The sequence below is a fragment of the Manacus candei genome, unplaced genomic scaffold, assembly GCF_025592945.1.
Source record: "Manacus candei isolate 608988 ecotype Guabito, Panama unplaced genomic scaffold, ASM2559294v1 h1tg000026l, whole genome shotgun sequence".
In the NCBI taxonomy this organism is placed as follows: domain Eukaryota; kingdom Metazoa; phylum Chordata; class Aves; order Passeriformes; family Pipridae; genus Manacus; species Manacus candei.
In genome coordinates this window covers 3,872,323-3,894,329 of record NW_026138074.1, presented here as the reverse complement: position 1 = coordinate 3,894,329, position 22,007 = coordinate 3,872,323, and the positions used below count along the sequence as shown (strand labels likewise).

The window sequence follows — 22,007 nt, the reverse complement described above, 5'->3', positions numbered from 1 at the left end:
AGAGTCAGGCTGTGCAGCAGTTACTTTTAAAAAAGCTTTCCATACAGCACAGCTCTGAACACTTGCCTTAATTGAGTCTACATCACCTGAAAAGGCTGACGCTGCTGTGGGAACCTTAACTTTTCTCCATTTCATGTTACAGCTGTAGGATTTCTTTCAAGAAAACAAAACGGCTTTCTGTTTTACACTATGCAGTTTGTAGAGTAAAAAAACCCTCAAGATAAGAAACCATTATCCAAACAGAAGACTCTTTCTCAACAGGGCTGCCTTCTGTATATATTCAGTATCAAATACCTTATTTTCTTTCCATAATCATGTTTAACTGTTCTCACTTCTTCTCTCAATTCCAATAGGCTATGCAGGACTTTTAACTAAAGCCCTAACCTTGGGCTCCAAGAATACCAAGGACTTTTAGAAAAAAGTCATTCAGCTTCAGGTAGGGTAAGATTGTTTGCCTATAGCAGAACATCTACTGTTAATAATAGTATGCAAGGTGGAGAGAAATCGATTTGATACTGGCACTTTGAGCATGTGGAGATGGCACATAAAAGAGGCAGTATTTTATACTGAAGTGCAAAAAATTTCATTGAGGTGTTCTTGAAAGACAAACAGTGCTATGGCACAATCCTCAAACACTACAGCTGCATTTTAAGTGAATAAGAGCTCACATTTTTAAGCACTGAGTTTAGAGTCTCCAAACCATAAATATGTTTCTGCGAGTTTTTTCCCAAATGTTGCAATTATGTCAATGTTATTGACATATGTCAATATGTTGCATGCTGTAATTACATCAATGTCATTGAAAACATTTCTGTTGTGGTCAGATATGTCTGATAAACACCAATTACTTCATGCACATAAATGGCTATATTGTGGTATATGTCTGTAAATGTCTGCTGCTTAATGAAACATTATCAGATGTAGCTGAGTACTCAAAAGAACAAGCTCTTACCCCCTCCTATGCTCCCTTCGGGCAGGAGGATAACATAAAAGCTCTCAGGGGAAAAGATTCCTCTGGTGCAAAACCCTACACACAGCCTCCCGAAGGCCTCTCTCTGTGAAGGAAAGGAGTGATCCAACTCCCATATGCTCTGACTCTGTCCTCAGACACTGTTGTTTGGACAGCTGTGTAATGGGACAGAGAACTGAAAGTTCATTTTCCAGCTCATCTGTAAGTGGAGCTATGGAAATGTACAGGGGAAAGCAGAAATCTGCACTGAGGTTACCTTAAAACTACTGTTAAACATTGTGAGGACTGTGTGTCTTACCACACCCTTAAGTAGGGCACACTGGAAGCAAAAGAGTGTCATAGCGCCAGAGAGCCTTTCAAGCACCTCCTCTGGGGATTTTAAGTTCTGTGCTGTGTTCATTAAAGAAAAACCACAGAATTTCAGCTTTATGTTTATCTATCTTTTGTACAGAGAAGGCACTTCAACCAAAAGGAGAGCTACTACTTGAATGGAAAGAACACAGTCTCTTCAGAACTTACAAGTCTGTGTTCATAAAAAGACACACTAGGGGACGATAGCAAGACTTACAGCTTTTATAGGTAAGTTTCATTAACTACTTCCATTGTAGAATAGTGCCATTTTAGTTCTACCTTTCCCAAGTAGATTCTTATCATATAAATGGTTTAGTAATGCTGATGCTCTAGATCCTCAATGCTGGAAAAAGTTCTATACTGTAAGCAAAAAACACCCTTGCCCAGGCATTTGGCTCTTTTTGGGCCTTGAACGAGTCTCCCTATAAAACACCAACTTGAACTCCTTTTATTTGTACAAGTCAGGTGCTCTTCTGCTTGATTTTAGAAACAAAGCTCTACAGATTACTTATTTAGAGGTACTTTCCAATATAAGATGAACAGGTGGCAAAAAAAATACCAGGACAGTTCTGAAAAATGTGACTTATACTTTAGACCACTAGAAAATGGTCTTGTAGAATAGATTTCACCCCAAATAATTATTTTACTATAACATGACCTTTACAGATTGCTGCAGGTATACAGAAGAGTGCCCCAAAGGTTAAGTGACTTATTACACCCTACATGAAAAGACATTTAAAATCCACTACTGATTCAAATAAAAGAGTCGTGTTATCTTTCTTCTTACCTATTACAGAAAATAAAAATGACAATGCAGCTAAGGGAACTGTAGCTAACAGAAACTCTCAGACGTTGATTCTGTCTGCTGACCAGCATCCAGGTATTGAAAATACTACTGCTGCAGAAGAGTCAGACCAGTCAGCACCTATGCAAACACACAGATAGCTTAGCAGTAAAAATGTCACCTAGTGATTACCATAAATTGAAAAAATACCCTGAGTAATTAACATCATCTGGGCAATTAACATAGGCTAAGTCTACAGACAAAAATAGCTATATGGGACAGAATAAAAAAAAGAGAAAGAAAATGAAACCCAGAAAAAAAAAACCAGACAGAAAGAACAAGCTTACAGGCTTAAAATAAAATAAATACATCTGGTGCCAGAGAAGAAACACAAGAAAACCAAATAAAAATTTAAATTTAAAGTCTTCCTCATTCAGACTGTATTATCCACAGCAAAAACAGATATCACACCAGTACAAGGAGAAGGGCATGGGCAAGAAAGTGCATCCTGCCCACAGAGAAACACTGAGACAAAGCCTTGCTGGAGCAGAAGAGTGAATTGAGCCAATCATCCCTTCAAGATACTTTAATATAAGTTTAGCAACTGTATGGCAGACGTGATCAAAGCTGCAAGGGAGTGGTTGTGGGAAAGGGGAAGTTGCAGGGTTGTTCTCTCTCTCTCTCTCATTCCTCCCCTACTAGCACTGTTTGGCACGGTGCAAGCTTGTCTCGTGCTGGGAACACAGCCACCTACCGCTTCGATCACACCGACAAATTCCAGCCTTATTCAGAGCCAGAACAACTTTTGTCCAAGTGACTTGATTGCCTAACTAGATCTTGGACCTTAAACTTTTGTTATTGTTGTTGCCTAAGACACCCATGCAGTTTGTATAGCACTCAGCTACGGGTTTCTGAATTCGGGCTTATATTTTTCTTCTTTTCAGAATGGAGAAATAATTTGGAAGATAGAAAATGATCCAGAAAGAGGAGGTTCTCTCATGCCAGGAGACTGCAGTATAAATATCTATTCTTGCAAAGGACAATAAATAATTCACTAAGATGCCTTAAAACAAGATATAAAGATGACAAAACAGCTGTCAAGTACCATCCTTTAATTCCTGAATGTTTTTAAAATTTGCGAAGTCATAGTTTTTATTAGTATGAAGAAAAACAGAACCAACCAAAACTCAGGAAACTACAAACCCTTCTTTACCTCTCTTAATGTCATCCAGCTGAGGCTCAGGTGAAGGGTTATCCTTCAAAGGAGAAGTTTTAGGTCCAACTGCTGGCTTGGTTGGGGCTCTGAACTGTGAAGGAGGCTGAGATGCTCGGGCAGACTGTTGTTCTATTCGGGCTTGGATCTTACTGCTGCCCTCTGCTCTGAAAAAACAACCAGAGATATTCAGCGATACTGTGCAACCACGTTCAGCTTTTTCAATATCCCTGTACTAATCAATCATCTGTGACTTCTTTTTGTACAGATCTCTACTTTGTTATATAATGATAAAAGTGAAGTACAGCTTTCTGGATGCAACACTTGCTTTCAATAACAAAGAAACATATACAACTACACTGCAACAGCCTTACGAAATCTATTTTCAAATCCAGATGTGGTTTAGTGATGCCAAATTCTCTACATGAAAAACAATGAAGGCTTTAATTTAGTAATTAATATTTGTATTTTTAAAAAGAAAAATCAATAACAGTAACTTAAAGTAACTACAAATCCTCTCATAACAAAATCCTGCTTGAAACAATCACAGCAAAAGAAACAATTTTCTCACTTGCAATTAAATCATCTCAAACTGAACTCTCTTAGAGGTCAACCTGCCAAGAGTAATCATTCCTACTGCTAAATACAGCATGCAAGCATTTAATTCCTGTTTTTCATTTGTTTGCTGTTAGTCCTTAAAAATAGTTTAAGCTGTTTCCTTAGCAGAAAATAGTGTCCACAATAACAGTATGCCTAACTGTTCAATTCAAACCAGGTATTTCTTCCTTTTACTGAATCAATTATGTGATTGAGACTGTAGGACAGTCAATAACCCTGGCAGAAAAAAACCCCAAACAACAACTACAGAACCAAAATAGGTTCCTTTACAGTACACCACAATAAGGTTAAAGGGTGCAGGGTATTTATCACGTAACACCAAAGCCCTCGGGGGTATGGCTTTATGTAGTGTAGCAATCTACATGGATATTAGAGCTCAGTTTCAGTTCTAGGAGGGTCGTACCTCAGCAGTGTTACACTTAGTGTCTGTAAACTAAACCCACTGAGAGATAAATTAAATTAGCCCATGTCAAACTTCCTGGGACTTCACCTAAACCACTTGTGGTACCTGAGCTAGTACATTCAGCATTTACTTGGGTATCTCTGTACCTCACTGAACTCTACATTCAGCCTCACAGAGAACCACCCCTTCATTTATCAGTGACATGCAGCTACTAGATACCACAGTAATGCAGTTTACACAGCCTATCTACAACAGAAGTGAGGATTTGGGAATATACTCACTGTATCAAGTGAAACATAAAAGCCAAGGGCTGTTTCTGGTAGTAATTATGCTCTTGGAACTATAGAAGGTTTTATGTAGAGTAAGTTCACTTACTCCCCTGTGAATGCCATCAAGGTGTTAAACACTAGTTCCTGCAGTGTCAACAAGTCGTTAAAGATCAGAATAGCCAGGGAAAAAAACCAAGGCACTTCTGATCTAGAAAATTAATGACTTTGCAAAGCGCTAGTCCTCAAAACAGGGATCCCCAATTTCTTACTACCCTGCCTCTGCTTGAGAAAAATTGAAATATTTCTCACCACACCAGAGCCAAAACTCAGTGTATCCAAACACCTCCCTAAACTCAAACTGTCCTGCACTCAATTAATTCCTCTGACTTCAACTTCACCTGGAAAAAGTTCAGCAGAACTTAAATTGGGAATTCAAGTCTCATCTATGATATGCTCATGTCTGCTGGAAAAGATGAATGCCACATGGATGAGTTTTCACATCAGTGATTCAGAGTAGTGTTACACTGTCCATTTACCTTGAACTCAAAGTGTTCTTGGCAAACACCCAGCCAACTACTGATGAGCTGCAGACCACGTTTCTAGTAGTTTTAGCAGCTGAGAGTTCTACACTGCAATTATGTGGGTTTTTTTACATAAACTTGTAAGGAGTTTCTTCTCCATGAGACATTTGAATAACTGCTTTCTCTTTACATCTCAAATAACCTGTGGTTCAGTGATGCTGAAAGCACACAATCCAGAGACTTCAGGTATTTGCTGAGCAGTAAGACTGCTAAGAAATGTTCCAACTGCATACTTTGTAGCATTTTGCGGCAAATTCAGAATATTGGGTTGGAAAGGACTTCTGGTTTCAGCAATTTTTCTAGGCAAAAATCTCATAACCATTTTTTCTACAGTTGTCCCCACCCCTCCACCAGCTGGAGGCTTTCGTACTTGCCTTTCACTTTATATATCACTAATCCAATACAGGGATGAGTGCTCCTTGTTCCCTAAGATAATGTTATTAAAACATCACGACTCCCACAGGAACCTGTAAGGAACAAACCTAGAAAGTCCAATGGTCTAATATCTCCATGGTCTTTTGCAGCTAAATCAGAGATTCCTGAAACACATCCTATCCTTCAGCCAGCTTCTAAAGCCTCAAATCATCAGAGGTGTTTCATCACAAACTATAATTACGTCATTTCAGCAGTGGAGAATTTACAAATTCTTTACTCTTGGATTCATACTTGGGACATGATAATTGGCCATGTAAAGGCCACGAGGCTTAGTAATTAAAAATCACTACAAAATAAAAAGAGTTCTGTTTCACAAAGCAGTCTGAAGAACAAACTTCAGCAAGAATTAATCCTATCAACAACCCTGTCCCCAGCTTTACCTTGTTTTCTTGACTTGAATGCTGCTACTAAGTTTTTCCAGCACATATTCCCCAGTGTCATGATTGATAATAAGCACACAGTCCTTCTGATATGGCCTTTTATTTCCTTTAAAGACAGTCATTGGTGGAGTTGAACCCTGGTACAAAGAAAGCGCACATATTTGTTTGGTTATATTCCCCTACCCAAAAGTTTTTAAACACTAAGAGAAAAGAATATATGCATTGTTCTGAACAAGAGGCTAAGCACTTAATGTTTAGTTCCTACAGAAAATATTCATTAATGAGAAGAGAAAAATGCAAAGAAAATGTGCAGTAGATCAGACATTTCCTCACAGCAATATTATGCCTTTCATCATTTTAAGTGTCTCTGCAGTGACAAAACATCTTCTCCACGGTTACCATTATTTACAGTTCTCATTTCTAAAATGGCAGCATAACTATATTTGCATAGCTGGCCCTGACAAGTGTTAGAAATCTTCTTAGCGTTTCTGCTTTGGAAATCATGGGTTTGGATAAGAAATAAAATTCTAATTATTTGTGTAGCACAACTATTGCCCAAAGAAATATGTGATCACTTGAAAAATAATTTAAACTGCTTTGTATATTTTACATATATATATGGCAGTATTTTCATGGTGGATTACAAGCAACTGTCACAAACTATGCAAGGCTAGCTGCTCTCTTCAAAGTTAGATTAGAACGTACATGCCCGTGCAATTATACTGAAACATCTTCTCAAAAGCAAACAGCACATTGTGGTGCCTTCCAGAGAGTCCCAAAGTCCTCACAAGGCTGCATAGAGCCATAAAAGTCTAAAGGCTTAGACTGAGAAGCAACAAAGGCAACAAGCTCCTGTGGTGGTGCACACTGGCTGACTGATAATGCCAAGATCACGCTCAGCTGTGCTGAATCCTTGCACAGGCTGGTTCATACACCCGGGTTTGGGGTTACAGCGGGTGGAATTTATGGTCTGTCTGCACATAACAGGATGGATGCACATCTGGCCACGTCACAAAGGCCGTGACATATGTTCTCAGCTATGAAACATTCTCAGGCTTCTCTGTAACGTATAGCTTCTGTAAAAAAGACATTTTTTAAAAATTACATGTTTATTCATATTCACCTTTGCACGTGCTGTAGGAAAGCAACTAAAATCAGGGAGAAAAGGAAAAAACTGCACTCTCCTACATTTTATTCTGAATAGCAAAAATGAACAACCATATCTTAACCATTTGGAAAGCAATTCCTATTCTCCATATTCCTAAGAGAGAGAATATATTTGAATTTAAAATGGGTTCTGAACAATAAAGGTGAAAAATCCAAATTCCCAACAAAGACACGGTAAGAAATACAAACACAATTCAGAAAGGATGTCTCAAGGAAGTCTAGTCTTCAAAGGTATGTTACATTTTTATCATTCCTACATTTCAGAGAGGAAAGCAAAATTTAAGAAAATAAAAAGCAAGCTGAAAGTCAAATCCTGCTTATTGTTGACAACTAATGCACAAATTTAATGAAAATTGATCACAGTTTGTTCGCTACCCAGAACCCCTAACTCAGCAAAGACTGTGATCTTGGCTAAAAAAATACGTAGAAATGTAACTGCTTAAGCAAATTAAGAGTCCTACTCATTGACATAAAATTAAATGTATAGGGTTTATGTTAGTGTCTAAATAACACTGGCTTACAGATTGTGCTGGTTACAGAATAGAAGGAGGAAGGTGAAACAAGTAACATTTAATCAATTTGTTTTCACTCCTGATGGTTTTTTGCCTGCCAGAGTTCAATCAGGCACGTGGTGTGATTCTAGGGGTTGTTCTGTGCAGAGTCAGGAGCTGGACTTCAATGATCCCTGTGGGTCCCTTCCAACTCAGGATATTCTATAATCCTCTATAATCTTCTTCTGTAGTAATCTAACGAACAGAAATTTCTCACTTCCCCAACCCAGACTGTTTATCAAATATTAAAGTCACTAAATCCATATGTAGAAATAGTACTTCAAGCAGCAAGGGACACCAAAATATCTCTGCTGAACAAATTATCAGAGATATCCTCAGGGATCAGGAAATTTAAAAAAAAAAAACAAAACACTTAGAAACTGAATCCTATCCAGTTGTCGAGCAACTGAGAACAAAAACAGGATCCAAGAAATTCAGTAAAACTTGTCAGGACAAAATGATCTCAAAACTTCTCACTCCTTTCCAGCACGCCTAGTGTTTTCCAACTCTCTGTCCATAACAGAGGCAGCACTGCCCTGGAACAACACACACATAGTGGCTTGGCTGCTTCAGCTTCTGAAGCACACTGTAAGCTTAAAGCTGTTCATACTCAGGGGAAGAGAATCAAATTAAGCTCATCAGTACAGAGATCTGGAAAGGAACATTACAAGTGATGCTGCTGAACACAAAAGATGAAGGAGTAACACTGTTTCCCATCAATCCAAGATGAATGCTGCTATTAACTGCATTGTTACCTGCTCTCGAATAGCACTACCATGCTCATAATTTTTATAGACCTGTATGTGACCTCCTGCAGCACTAAAGGTGACCAAAGCCATATAAAAACCAGGAGCAGGGCAAAGCAGGCTAAAGCATCATTCGGTGAGAATTATCACAGTACCAATCAAAGCCACAGAGGTGCTAGAATAAACATTACCAAAAGGATCTGACACACAGCTTCCAAACTCACTGGTGCCCCCCTGCAACCACCAAACCCATTGATATCTGTGAATTCTGGTTTATTGGCTTGACACATAGCATTAAGTTCAGCTAATAAAACAAATCCAGTTCCAGCGTGTGAGCACTTTCTTTTGTTTTGGTAAGGAAATGACTGAATTTTCTGTTACAAAACAGCTGCACCTCTAAATGGTTTGATCACTTGTTTTATTGCTGTTTGACCATCATCCTCACACAGTTGATCTTTATGGCATAATTAGAGAAGGAAGTGGATGGCAAACCACTTCACTGCCGCTCACCAGAACCACCCCCCTTGCTTCCAGTAATAAACGTAAAGACAGGGAACCCTCTATGGCCTATCTGTACATGTTTCAGTAATGGCAGGAATATGCTTACAGGTCTACCTGTGGCTCCTGAACATCAAACCTTAACTAAAGCCCAAGTTACACTGCCTTGCTTCATTAAGCCATTGGACTAAAAACAGATGGGAACCAGGCATACAGCTTCAGCTAGCAGTAAATGTCTCCTTGTTATTCAAGGAAGAACAGGAAAGAAGGAACCAAAAATAAAGAACAAACTGTAATCTTACAAATATAACCCTTCACTAAGATCCAATTGTTCAGTCCTTTCCTAAGGTAACACACTATAAGTCTGGCCACTCAAATATTGAACCCACTAGTGTTAGCAAAGACAAAAGTGAAAACAGCCTTTACATGAGACTGAAACTACACTGTAAATTTGCTGGAGAGTAAACAAGGACACATACATAACAGACTTACTGGAATATGTGGCAAAGTGATTGTAACGTCATCTCCTTTACCCACTTGGAGGTCCCCCTCACAAGATGTATCAATTGATGCTGGCTTAAAATCATCTGAAGAGGAAAACAATTGTGATTACATTTCTCAGAGTCTTCAGAAGCGTCATCTTGCCCTGCAGAGAGCCACCATACACTTAACTGTGATTATAGGGAACGCTATAATACACATTAGTGTTTACAGCAGGGCTGGAATAACACACCAGGACACTGCGTCTACATGTAGCACCCCAGTCATATGATGGTACCATATTCTGAACTTCCCTTTTAAAATGGAAAAAAGGTTTTAGACCTTGTGTTTGAAGACTAAAAGTAGACTTCTCCAAACCCCAGGCTTTGAGTGGCACTTAGTTTTGCAGGCAAGTGTAAAACTGTACCATGCATCTCAAGAGTACCAACTTCCCAGACCTGGGCTCTGCATGGCTCTTGCCAATTCCAAACCTGAGGGCTCTCTCTGTGACAAACACTACTTTAGTGACACCAATTCATTTGGCCTCACTGATATTTCCGGCTATTTAACAGCCTCCACAATAGCAGCAAAAGTTCCACAAGGGTGGAGGCGACCTCAGATCTCACTTAAGGGGGGAAAAAAGAGGCACTGATCTTAATTCAGCAGTCTCCATGTTAGTCCAAAGCCACTGTGGATAAAAAGCAGGACAAAAGGGAGGCATGACAAAAGGCTTTAAACTAACACTCATTTTAAGTATTTTTGCTCCATTGTATAGAATGCTTTGTCTCCCCATCAAGGGACTTCTGTTTAATATATTCATTTCAACTAAGAACATGTCAAGTTAAAAGTATTTTCCCCTCATTATTCTGTTGTGCTAATGAGCCATAAAAAAAAGAAAAAAACTATCAGAACCTCTAATATTCTGACAGAGGATTTAGACAAAGTGAAATAATTTCAGACAGATATAGGTTGGTTTGTTTTGTTTGTTTTTAAAAGAATCCTCCATTCAATTATAGCATCCTTGGATATGAAGAGGTGCAATTATATTCATGATCAAGGCTTTTAATTACTGCGTTGGTTACGAAATTATTACCTCAGAACAAATTTAAAATATAATTCCACTATGAAAAACACATTTGCAGAAAAAAACCCCAACCCTAGCTCGTAATAAATTCTCATTAAGAAGATGTTGATGTTTAATTGAGTTTTACTTTGACAGCACAAGCGGAATCAGACACACTTGACTTAATCCTCATGCCTTAACTGCCAGATCAAATCATAGCCTTCATTTTCATCTGAGCAATCTGTTTCTAGCTATTGTTTCCCACCTACTTTATGTGCAAGCTTGCTAAATAAAACAAACCAGCTGCACAAGAGCTAGTGTCTTTGCCAAAACCGGATCAAGAATTTCAACAGCACAGTTACTAACTTAAAAGGAATATCGCTATCACACTTCTTTCTTAGGTATAGCAAAACAAAGTTACTTTAAACAAACACTCAAAAAATTGTTTTCATTTTGTTAGCTTATTAGGGCCATATGCTTGGTTAACCTCGGTGTAGATTGAATGCACATACTTCCCTCCAAATGTTAACCCACAGTCCTTTTTCCAAAAGTCAATTGTTTTTAAGAGGTGTTTTCCAAGGACAATCCAGTTTCTCAGCACAGTATTTAATAAATTTTACGGAAAGGAATGAAGTTTTTTAAGAAGGCCAAAAAAAATTTAGCCTACAAAATCCTCTTCATTATGGTTTGCGTGAAGAGGCTTATGGGAAGAATACAATGTTTGGATCCCAGATAAATCATTCCAGAACAACAGTTTGGAAAAAAGAATTATAACCAGGCAATAAAGAGATCTCACTTCAAAGTCACAGATGGAAAATAAAGTACATAGAAAGATCCTTTGAAATAAAACTGCATTCTTTCAGTTGCAGTCTGAAGAGCTTTGGCTTTGCAATTCCTTAGGAAATTGGTTATTGAAGCACTTTTCATTTGAGAAATCCAGTATATTTCTACTTGGATATGGCCTAGGCTTAGGCACTCGGGTGAGCAATATCACTGAAATTTCTTACTTGCAGTGGATGAATATGGGCCATGAGATTGGGCCTAGAATTATGCATCATAAACCGAAAATCCCACTGTTGTCTGTGTAAATTGCCCACTTTCATAGAAAACACGTGAATTATAAGTTCTTAATTCTTTTCATTTACTGTTGATGGTTTACTAGTCATTTTAGTAAAAGTTCCTGGTCTCATTTAGCTTCGATTTCTTGCCCAGAGAATTCAAGTACAGAGATGCAGTGAGTTCCCCTTCAAAACAATCTTCTAATATGGAATTCACTGCACCTAAGGCAAAATAGAGCAGTTGGACTGACATATGGTATCTTAAACAAAGATATAAACTATTCTTTCAATTATAACTGCTTGAGACCCTACCTCAGGATTCATCTCGCATTTATTAGGCATTACTGTATGTGTCCGAAGCCTTTCTGCTTGCTTTCCTTGGACAGTGATTTATTACAGGTGGCTGGAGCCGGGACAGCCAGGACAGGGCGGCTGGACTACACACTGCCTCATCACGAAAATACCCAGTTAAAAATCAAACTGCGGGTGCTCCGGCTGCCTCTCCAGGCCGGGGCCTGCGGTGGGACCTGTCCTGGAACTGCCACAAAGAGAATAACATAAATGGAAAAGCCACCCCTCGCGGAAGGGGGGGGATCTCTCTATGTTTCCAAGCGACTAATGAAAAATTTCCTAAAGCTGTTTGTCCGCCCTGGCCTGCCCCGCTCAAACATCCTCCTTGCCAGCATCCACCCTCCCCTTTTCCCCGGGTTGGACACCTCCCCGGGAAAAACACTCGTAGGGGTGGCGGGAAGATGGGCACGGAGGGAGCGGGAAAGGGGGGAGACGGGCGCGCTAGAGGCAGGAGGGAAAGGGGGGAGAAGGGCGATGAGGGGGCAGGAGGGAAAGGGGGGAGAAGGCGATGAGGGGGCAGGAGGGAAAGGGGGGAGAAGGCGATGAGGGGGCAGGAGGGAAAGGGGGGAGAAGGGCGATGAGGGGGCAGGAGGGAAGGGGGGAGAAGGGCGATGAGGGGGCAGGAGGGAAAGGGGGGAGAAGGGCGATGAGGGGGCAGGAGGGAAAGGGGGGAGAAGGCGATGAAGTGGCAGGACGGAAAGCGGGGAGACGGGCGCTGAGGGGGAACGAAGCCCCGGGATGGCGGCGCGAAGGAAGCCATGAGGGGCGGCGGGGTGGGCGCGGCAGGAGAAGCGGCGCCGGGGGACGGGACGCAGAGAGCGGGAAGAGAGCGGGAGGAAGGGGCGGCCGCGGGGGTGGCGCTCACAGCGGATGGTGTGGAAGGAGGCCTTGGGCCGTCGCTCAAAGCTCTCGCCCAGCTGCAGCGGGTGCTCCTCCTTGTCCAGCAGCGAGTTCGCCGAGCCGTTCATGGCCCCGCTCCCGGCCCGGCCGGTCCCTTCCCTTCCCTGCCCTCTCCGTGCGCTACCGCCCGACGTGCTCCCGGAAATTCTTGAGTTTCCCTTCCGGGAAAGCTCTCCGGGGCCGGCGGCGGGTGAGGCGAGGCGGGGGCGCGGGGCCGGGCCGGGGCTGCTCTGCCCGCGGAGGGTCCCGCGGAGGTGGGAGCGCGGTGTTCCCGCCTCCGGGAGGGCAGGGCTGGGCAGGAGGGGCTTTCCTTTCCTCCCCGGCCGGGGTATCAATCCCCCGGCCCCGCCGGCTGAGCAGCTGCTGGCGGGGAGCGGTGTCCCTGTGGCGGGACCGGAGGATTACACGGAGGTTGTTACAAGTTTGCGGTCTTAGGGATGGATTAAACACCTCTAAAAGGCTCTTTAGCCCAGGCGTAGGCTGTTGCAGTTGAGTTGATCATCGCGCTGCCCTCCCACGGCGTTTTTCGAGCGCAATGGAAAGGCTGACTAGGATTTTTTTTCGCCTCCCAGCTCGTTTTATGAAGAAATATGCAGCTTAATCGCCTTGGAGCATGAATATATGTAGTAGAAATATAGTAGAAATCTTGCTGATCAAGCTTGTTTGTTTGTTTTAAGAATATGCTCTTCTTGAAGAGACTTTCTTTCAAAGGGACTTCTTCTCTATAACCTGTTGTTTTTGGAGGAAAAAGGGAGTATCTGTCTCCTGAGATGCTGGACAAAATTCTGACCGTTTTTTATTTCATTTGCACACTTCCATATTTTATGTTTGTATCATAACGTGTATTTTTGTGACAACATCATACATAACATGTACATATCACGATACGTGATTTCTATCATATCACGTATTTCTGTCGCAAACAAAATACATAAGTGAAGTACTATTTTTTTTTTTTTTCTGTAGGGTGGTTATAGTTCGGTTTTTTCTCATTTCCACTTTGGTAAAATGACACCAGTGCCTGGTTCTGGGCACTGAGGCACAAGTGGCACATTTTTGCTACCTGGGCTTCCCTGGGAGTTACCTGGCCTTGCAGGATTTAATTCACATGTGCCGGCACCCAGGATCTGCATGTTTGTGGCAAGGAAGAGGTGAGAACTAGTTTAACATTAGAGAGAAAATATTTGGATCCCTTCCCAGCCTACGTAATGCTCTTTTTGTTGCTCTGTTTTTGTTAACTTCTGAAAATAAACCCACCTGTGATTGTTAAAACCAGCATGGATTCTCAGGAGGAGGCAGTAAAAAGAATGCTGACATGGGCCAGCTCTGGGTGTTTTGGCCACAGTAGTGGTTTTGTTCTCTTGTTCAGATATGTGGTGTTATAAATGCTGGTGTTTTCACCATTTTTTCTCACAGAGGTGGAAGCAGGAAGGAGAAATGCTAACATGAATATACTCTGTTTCATCAATTTTAATGTGACTTTTAAATGTCATCTGTTTTTCAGTTATTATTTTTTTGAGGTCTTCCAACTGAGGCTAACGAGAAACAAAGCCCTTGCTTTCCTTCTAAGCTTAGAGCTGTACCATCTTTCTCTTCTTGAGTAGCTTTCTGGGATGCAGGGGGAAGACCAGCAGACTCTGAAGTATCTTTAATCAGTGTGATGATGTATATGCTTGTTAGTTTGGATAAAGGTTTTCTGAAATTAGGAGAAATCTGGTGGTATGTCAGTCCATCAGGTAGGACAGATCACTGTAAAACTGTTGTAAGTACATTCTGTAATTATTTATCATTTTTTCTTCTAGATACTCACTTATCTTAATTAAGTGATGGAACCATACACTAAGGAAAAAAAATCACCCTTGGATCTTTGGCATTCATATTTGTGTGAAAGAATCTAGGATGTTCCGAGAAAAGGCATCAGACAATTGCTTAAATGTAGTAACAACATCTACTGAAGATGGTGCTTTCCAAAAAAAAGGCCATAGCGCAAGAGTCCTTAGCCCAGAGGAAGCTGAGAGACTGGCAAAAGATCAGGTTTTGGTGTCTGAGTTCAAACAACTAAAACTGGAGAAAGAGGCACAGAAGAACTGGGATCTGTTTTACAAAAGAAACAGTACCAACTTCTTCAAAGATAGACATTGGACAACTAGAGAGTTTCAAGAGTTAAAAGCATGTCGTGAGGTGAGATTTATACACTTCTACTGCAAAAGATGGGACTAAATGTTTCCAATCAGTTGTTTCCAAGTGAGTTAATAATACTTATAGCAAAGCTGTTTGGGTAAGAGCTGCCAAGTTTTCAATGCTCTGTGTAGTTTCTCTTAGTATCAAAGACAACTCCTGAAAATCACAAGCATCAGTTCACTTTCAATTTATAGTTGATCCATGCTGGATGGGGATACTCTTCATAGCATATGGGATGCTAAGAACGAATTCTGAAATATTTGTATTGTGTCCCAAATAGACAGCTTGTCTCTCTGTGATGGGATGTTTTCCAATGCAAGTTGGTGCACTTTCAGTACACTCCTTTAAAGAAAAGCATCCAGAATTGCAGGCTAATTGTAGAATGGAGTTAAGGGGAATAGTCAGCTGAATCTGTTGTTCCTCATAACTCAATGAAAGACAAGACAGAAATGGTACAACAGTCTGTTGATTAGTTAAGGGGTAGATGACTAAAGAAATATTAATGTATTCTAAGAAGATTTCTAATTTTGCAGAAATCAAGTTGTCTGGGCTTTAGTGTCAGATTATCCAGTGGCTGTCTACTTTGGGGGGTTTTTGAATCAGTGGTAATTAAAATTGATTATAACTTTTAAAGTGGTCATTGAAGAGTGTAGTGCTCATGTAATGGGGAAAACAAAAATGATGTCCTTTATCTTGTATTGGTTCTTCTCCAGTTTGCAGATCAGAAACTGACCGTTCTGGAAGCGGGCTGTGGGGTTGGGAACTGCTTGTTTCCACTCTTAGAAGAAGATCTGAATATTTTTGCATATGCCTGTGATTTCTCTCCTAGAGCTGTTGAGTATGTGAAGGTTGGTGTGATATCTGGAACTTCTTTTAGGGTGTTTTTAGAAGCTTCTGAAATTGCAAATGAATGTAACAGGCGTCTCTTGCCTTCCTTTTTTAAGAAGGGTAGAATATATTTTGCCAAAAAATGGAGACTGATCCATTTCAGTTGAGATCCTATCCAAGAAGTCAAATCATTGCTCAAGACCTCGCTTTTCAGCATCACATTGTAGTATTATGGTATATTACTTGAATAATTTATGAAGACTGTGTTTTTTGGGAGCACTACTATGTCTCTGCTGACTGTGCAGTACAAGCAAAATTTGTTTGCAAAGGAAACTTACCCTTAATGGAGGGAGTCCCAAGGAGAACCTTAAAAACGGGGCTATGAAAGTTATTGTTAAAGAAATTTGTAGCCTGGTTAGGATTAGGTGTGTTTATACTTATTCATGGGTAGATGGTACTGCAGTCCAAAGTTCAGCCTTCCAGCAAGGCTGGCAGGAGCTTTGGGCTTTAAAAGTCTCCTAGTTTATTAAGTTTGTAGTCACAGGTAAATTTCTATATGTCTGTTAATTGAAAGCATTGTCTTGGGGGATATTTGTGACCAAGAACCACAAGCAGCATGTCTCATGGGAACAACAGGAAGAAGCACATGTGGCAAACAAGAGAGGACAGCAGCTTCCTGGGATGCCATAGCTGCACCCCAGGATGACACTGGGCTGAGTGTGTACCCCAGGGGTTTGGATGACTTGGTGACATCTACCTCCCCAGCTCTTGCTGATGTTATTTCTGGCCAAGACCAGGTTCCTTTTACCCAGCAGAACTGTGGGCTAGAACAGCCCAGCTGCAGGTTACGTGACAGGAACCCAAACTGTTTGCAGTCTACTTGTAGCTCAAGAGCTGCACTTCGATCACCCTGTAATACAGAATTTCTTTTAATAGTATTTATGTATTTTTTAAAGAGTAGAAGCAGCGGTAAAACAGAAATGGTTAAGCTTTCTGAACTGTCTTAATGCACATTCCTTCTCAAACTCATGAGAACAGACTATTCTACTAGTTGTAGTTTCGCTATTGTAGTACACAGCAAAAATTTTCTGATCGCATTAGTAGCCTATTGGAAGTTACTGTTCTTTTGCCACCGTGTTTCATGTTGCTGTATTGATTAGTTTCACAAGTTTTTTACTGTTTTTCAAGTAACAAATGCTACTAATTTTCAATGAAAGCTTACTGTTTTTATTTTCCTAGAAAAATGCCTTATATAGTACCGAAAGATGTAAAGTGTTCCAGTGCGATCTTACCAAAGATGATCTTCTAGACAATATACCAGCAGATTCTGTGGATGTTGTCACACTTATATTTGTCCTTTCTGCCATTCATCCTGACAAAATGAATCTTGTCTTGAAGAACATTTACAAGGTAGCACCAGCCGATTTTACAGCCTTTAAAGCACTTTTCTTCTTTTTAGCTCGAAAGTACATTTTTTTTTTTCTGAGAAAATAACCCCTCTTGTAATAATGATCTTTAATATTATATACCGTGGATGTTTTTAGTTAGTTCACTTAGTATACAGGACTAAAATATGTTTTATAATGTTTTTTTTCTCCTGGTATTGTGAGATTGTTTGGATTGAAGCCTAATTCATGATATCAATATAACAAAAATATATATAAAAGGCAACCTTCTAGTACCTGAATGGCACCTACAGGAAAGATTGAGAGTTTTTACAAGAGCATGTAGTGAGGGGACAAGGGGGAATGGCTTCAAACTGAAAGAGAGTAGGTTTAGATTAAATATTAGGAAGAATTTCTTTACTGTGGGGTTGGTGAGGCACTGGGACAGGTTCCCAGAGAAGTCGTGAATGCCCAATCCCTGGAAGTGTTCAAGACCAGGCTGGATGGGGCTCTGAACAACCTGGTCTAGTGGAAGATGTCCCTGCCCATGGCAGTGGGGTTGGAACTAGGTGATCTTTCAGATCCTTTCCAACCCAGGCCATTCTATGATTTGACGATTTTAAAGCTGTGACTTGGGTTGCATGCTACAAATAATGTTTATAGATTGCAGAGATGTCTGTGTTGATAAGGTGTGAATGATAGTGAGTCAAAATTGACTTCCAGGCATACAGTGACTTGGAGTTAGGATGATACTGTTATTAATAAACACACTTGATCTCTGCTGATTTAAAATTGGAGTGTTCAGAGGTAAACATTAATCTAGAGCGACTCATCTCCGTAGGCTGCCTTTGTTAGTTGACAGACTAGGATAGGCCCATCCAAAGAGTGGTTTAAACAATATGAATAGTGATTGTTTTGATTTTTCTGAGATGTCATATATTGACTGCAGAGGGAAACAGTCAATATATTTTGTACTTATGCATATATGTATAAGTTTTATGTTATCTGATATTGTTTGTTTTATTATCAGTAGTCTGAAGAGGGAATGTTAGGGTTTTTTGGTATATTTCCAGCTGTTTTCCAAAAGCAGGATTGATTCTTAGCTCATGTTTATGAAAAGGTTAATTATTATTTTCTTTGTGGAGATCATTTAAGTCACTTGCGGGTTTCTGCACTAATTGGAAGTGGCAAGTACTCCTTTCCTCCTCTAACAAATACAACTGGTATTTGATGACAGCATGTCATGTAGGAAAGTTGCATACATCAAATATCTAAAATCAGCATGGCCAATGACCATGTATTTCTAAGTTTTAAACTCTTTATGACCTGTTTCCTTTGATAAAGACCAAATAATAAAATTGCAAAACAACAAAAATCCACAATCCATTTTATTGAAATTGTTCCTTATTTATTTCTTAATATATTGCAAACGTTTTCTTAAAGCATGTATGTATTATGTGACAGGTATTAAAACCAGGCAAGTGTGTCTTGTTCCGAGACTATGGAATGTATGATCATGCAATGCTCAGGTTTAAATCCGGCAGCAAACTTGGAGAAAACTTTTATGTTAGACAAGATGGGACAAGATCATATTTTTTTACTGAAGGTAAGACATACTGTAGAATGCTTTCTTTTCTGTGAATCTTCTGTTTAAGCTTGCTTCAGGGAACTGCCAACATGCCCCTGGAAGTTTTGTTTTATGCAAATGAACTGTTAAATTGTGGTTTATTTCGTTTACCATCCTTTTTGGAAACAAGAGGGTATTTAGACTGGCAGGGCTTTATGGAGCGCTTTCTTGTTTACGAGCTTGTTGTATGTGCTATAATGTGCCAAGAGCAGCAGTTTCTGAATTTGCTGAATTTCATTCGGATTTGTTAGCTGAGGGAAAAAGACCAACGTTCAGTCAGACAATTGATAATCTTCATGAAGCAACTAAGCAGTTCTCTTGACATCATTTTTTGTGCAAGACTATTCCTGGTGTGCAAAAGGAGGCCTATTGAAGAAACCATTGATTTCTAAAGCAGAATCATGACTACAGTGCTGATAAGCTTGTGCACAAATCCCACTGGGATGGCACTGACTTGCTGTAGTCACTCTGTCTTCTGTTTTTTGGGTTTTTTTTTTCCAGTAAAGATGGTGCAAAAAACATTTCCATGTGATACAGTATATAAAGTTTTTAATACAGTGCTCATAATGGTTTAGGAAGGAAGGAAATTATTGCAGTTTACTAGTGAAGAATGTGAAGCAGAGAGACATGAAGGAATTTGCTTGGACTTTCAAAATGAGTTGAGATTACAGTTTGGCTATAGCTTCTAACTCCCAATTCCTCAGGCTAAACTCGTTACTCCCCCCATCAGTTGTAGAGCATTGTGTTATAAGAGCTATGAGTTTATATCTGTGGAGCTCTTTGTTCTTAGTCTAAAGCAAAATATAGACACTGAAGAGACCAGCTTGGAGCCAAGTAATTGTTATTCATATTTTATGCCATAACATATTACCTAATTGCTTCTGATATATAAAACCCATTAATCTTATCTGAGCTCTTTCTATCCTTCACAGGACAATGATGAAATCTAAGATAATGCAGGCTGTGCTACAGCTTCATTGAAGCATTTCCAGAACTGATATTTATTAAGTGATTTTTAGTTCTGTTTAAACAATTAGCTCTTGCAAAGAGAATGGATGCTAAAGGGAACAAATAGGAGACTGACCTAGCTGTGGAATTTTAAATCCCATTTTTATTGTGTGTTAGAATTGTTTCTGAATGACAAATTCCTCTCCAGTATGCATGTTTCCATTGGTGGAAGAATTGAGGTAAGGAGGAGGAAGAGGAAGAAAAGAGAAAGGAGAATTTATTTTATATCGCTCACGTTAGTAATTGTTTTTCCTTGGTCTGGTCTGTGACTGTCTCACAGATCCTCTCTGCTCCCATTTTTAATCATTATGATCTCATTCATCTCACAAAGTTTCATATAAATATTGCTTAATGCTTGAGGATTCTTTTGTTACTAGGGACATGACTCCCACCAATTCTGCACAGGTTGCAACCCATGCTATTTGTCATTTGTTTGGCACTACACTGGTACACCAAGTAATTGCTGCATAGGATGATTTGAATGATGCTTATTATAGTATGTCTGGTGTCAGATAACAACACTGAACTTCTTCCAAGGAAAAAAAAAATCCATTCTTCTCTTACTGTTTGAAATAATTATTAAATTTGTGGAGGAATGCGTGGTTGTAATTTTGTGTTGTGAAATATGTGCAGCTTCTTTACAATGAGATTTCAATAGGTCCACAATTAAGTGCTGCTTATTTATATTTCATCAATGTGGGTCCTCCATTTTACATGAACACACTTTGTTTACAACCAGTGTGTGTGGCTTCATGGTGGGCTTAGGTTGATACAAGCCTGCAGTACCACCAAAGTGGGTGGTCTCATCCTCCTCAATATACCATCTCTTCTAGTGCTTCCTGTACCCACAAGATCAGCGTTTCATCGAGCTAATCCCCCTGAGCAATGGAAAACGGCACGTCTTTGTTTTCTGTCAAGGAACACAAGTTTAGAAATGGCTTAAATTTACTGTGAAATTACTGCCTGAGTGAGTGAAATAAGGTGCGGGAAAGGAAAAATTATGATTTTTAATTAACATGACAAGTCAATAGCATAAGCAGCCCTCCCTGCTGCATAGTTCAGCCTGTTTGTGAGGTACTTCTGCCTTCTTTAAGGGAGATATGCTTTGAGTAAAATTCTTTTGCTTATGGAAAACACTTTCAGTTAGACTTAGTGGAGGCTTGATATCACCATATTCCCTTTACCACTTTGTCAGTTTTTCTGTTGAGCAATGGCATGTAATGTAATGTTCTTCCCCAAGCAGAGATGCAAGACTGGATTACCTTTGAAGTATTTGCAATGAGTGATGTGTTTAGCTAGCGAAGGTCAGCTGCACAAAGTAAAAATGCACTGGCATCAGTCACAATCAGAATGACAAGGCTCAATAAAAATAAGAGATGTGGCAATTTTTGGAAAATCAACTGAGTAACTAGCTTAAGCCCCAGTTTTACAAGCTGTTTTGCTTAAGTTGATGTTTCTAAAGGAGATCTGTATTGACTTTTATTCAGCAGTCTGCCTGCATAGAACAGCTTGAAATCTGAAGGCCTGTGTGATTTTCAGGCTGTAACAGAGAAGAACATATGCTTATATAAATGCTGTCTGGTGTTTTAAAAATAGCTTAAGCATAATATGTAATTTTTTTTTTTTTTCTCCAATTCTCTTCCAGAGTTCTTATCTCAGCTTTTCAAGGCTGAGGGATATGAGCAAGTGGTCAATGAATATGTGCAGCGAGAAACCGTGAATAGGAAAGAAGACTTACGTGTTCCAAGAGTTTTTCTTCAAGGCAAATTTCAAAAGCCTTTCAGTAAGACATAAGTTCTTGCTGATTAGCAACAGCATTACTTGTTTGAAATTGAAGCTAGCACGTAGCCTCGTGTGTGCTCATCTTTCTAGTAAACCAGAAATGACTGCATCCAGTGCCTCCTGTTGGTTTCTGTCCTCAGCTACAAAATAAGAATGCTATTTCTAATTCACTTTTAAGATGGTTTACTGATGCAGGCAACCTGTTGAGCGTCTGTATTCCTACTTCTAAAGTAAAACCTGTGCAAGACTGTTGGAGGATCAGGTAAAGCACACTAAAGATGGTTAATTTTATGCATTAGCTTCCACTAGTTATCATTGTAACTGTTATTTTAATTTTTATTAAAAACTATTTTTTAAATAAATATCCTGTGTTTCCTA

At 39.8% G+C, this 22,007-nt stretch overlaps 2 protein-coding genes across 5 annotated transcripts in view; one reads left to right on the top strand and one right to left on the bottom strand.

Moving 5' to 3' along the window:
- The window catches only part of EAF1 (ELL associated factor 1), a 20,102-nt gene extending 7,131 nt beyond the window's left edge, over window positions 1-12,971 (bottom strand). The window contains exons 1-4 of the mRNA XM_051789062.1: window positions 12,784-12,971; window positions 9,459-9,553; window positions 6,005-6,141; window positions 3,319-3,485 (exon numbers count right to left, since the gene is read on the bottom strand). Of these exons, the coding sequence (XP_051645022.1) occupies window positions 3,319-3,485; window positions 6,005-6,141; window positions 9,459-9,553; window positions 12,784-12,886 (502 nt within the window). The 5' untranslated portion in view covers window positions 12,887-12,971. The remainder of the gene's footprint in view (window positions 1-3,318; window positions 3,486-6,004; window positions 6,142-9,458; window positions 9,554-12,783) is intronic.
- METTL6 (methyltransferase 6, methylcytidine) lies at window positions 12,971-22,007 on the top strand. Of its 4 annotated transcripts, none has more exons than XM_051789052.1 (7): window positions 12,992-13,008; window positions 13,785-13,969; window positions 14,621-14,999; window positions 15,713-15,847; window positions 17,067-17,237; window positions 18,677-18,818; window positions 21,493-22,007. In XM_051789052.1, the coding sequence occupies exons 3-7, from the start codon at window positions 14,718-14,720 to the stop codon at window positions 21,639-21,641; spliced, it is 879 nt and encodes a 292-aa protein (XP_051645012.1). In that variant the 5' UTR covers window positions 12,992-13,008; window positions 13,785-13,969; window positions 14,621-14,717; the 3' UTR covers window positions 21,642-22,007. The 4 variants fall into 4 exon arrangements, with proteins under 4 accessions (XP_051645013.1, XP_051645012.1, XP_051645011.1 ...); XM_051789051.1 differs by lacking the exon at window positions 12,992-13,008 and adding an exon at window positions 13,055-13,072; XM_051789054.1 differs by lacking the exon at window positions 12,992-13,008 and adding an exon at window positions 20,681-20,828 and having other exon boundaries at window positions 13,126-13,969; window positions 21,493-21,610.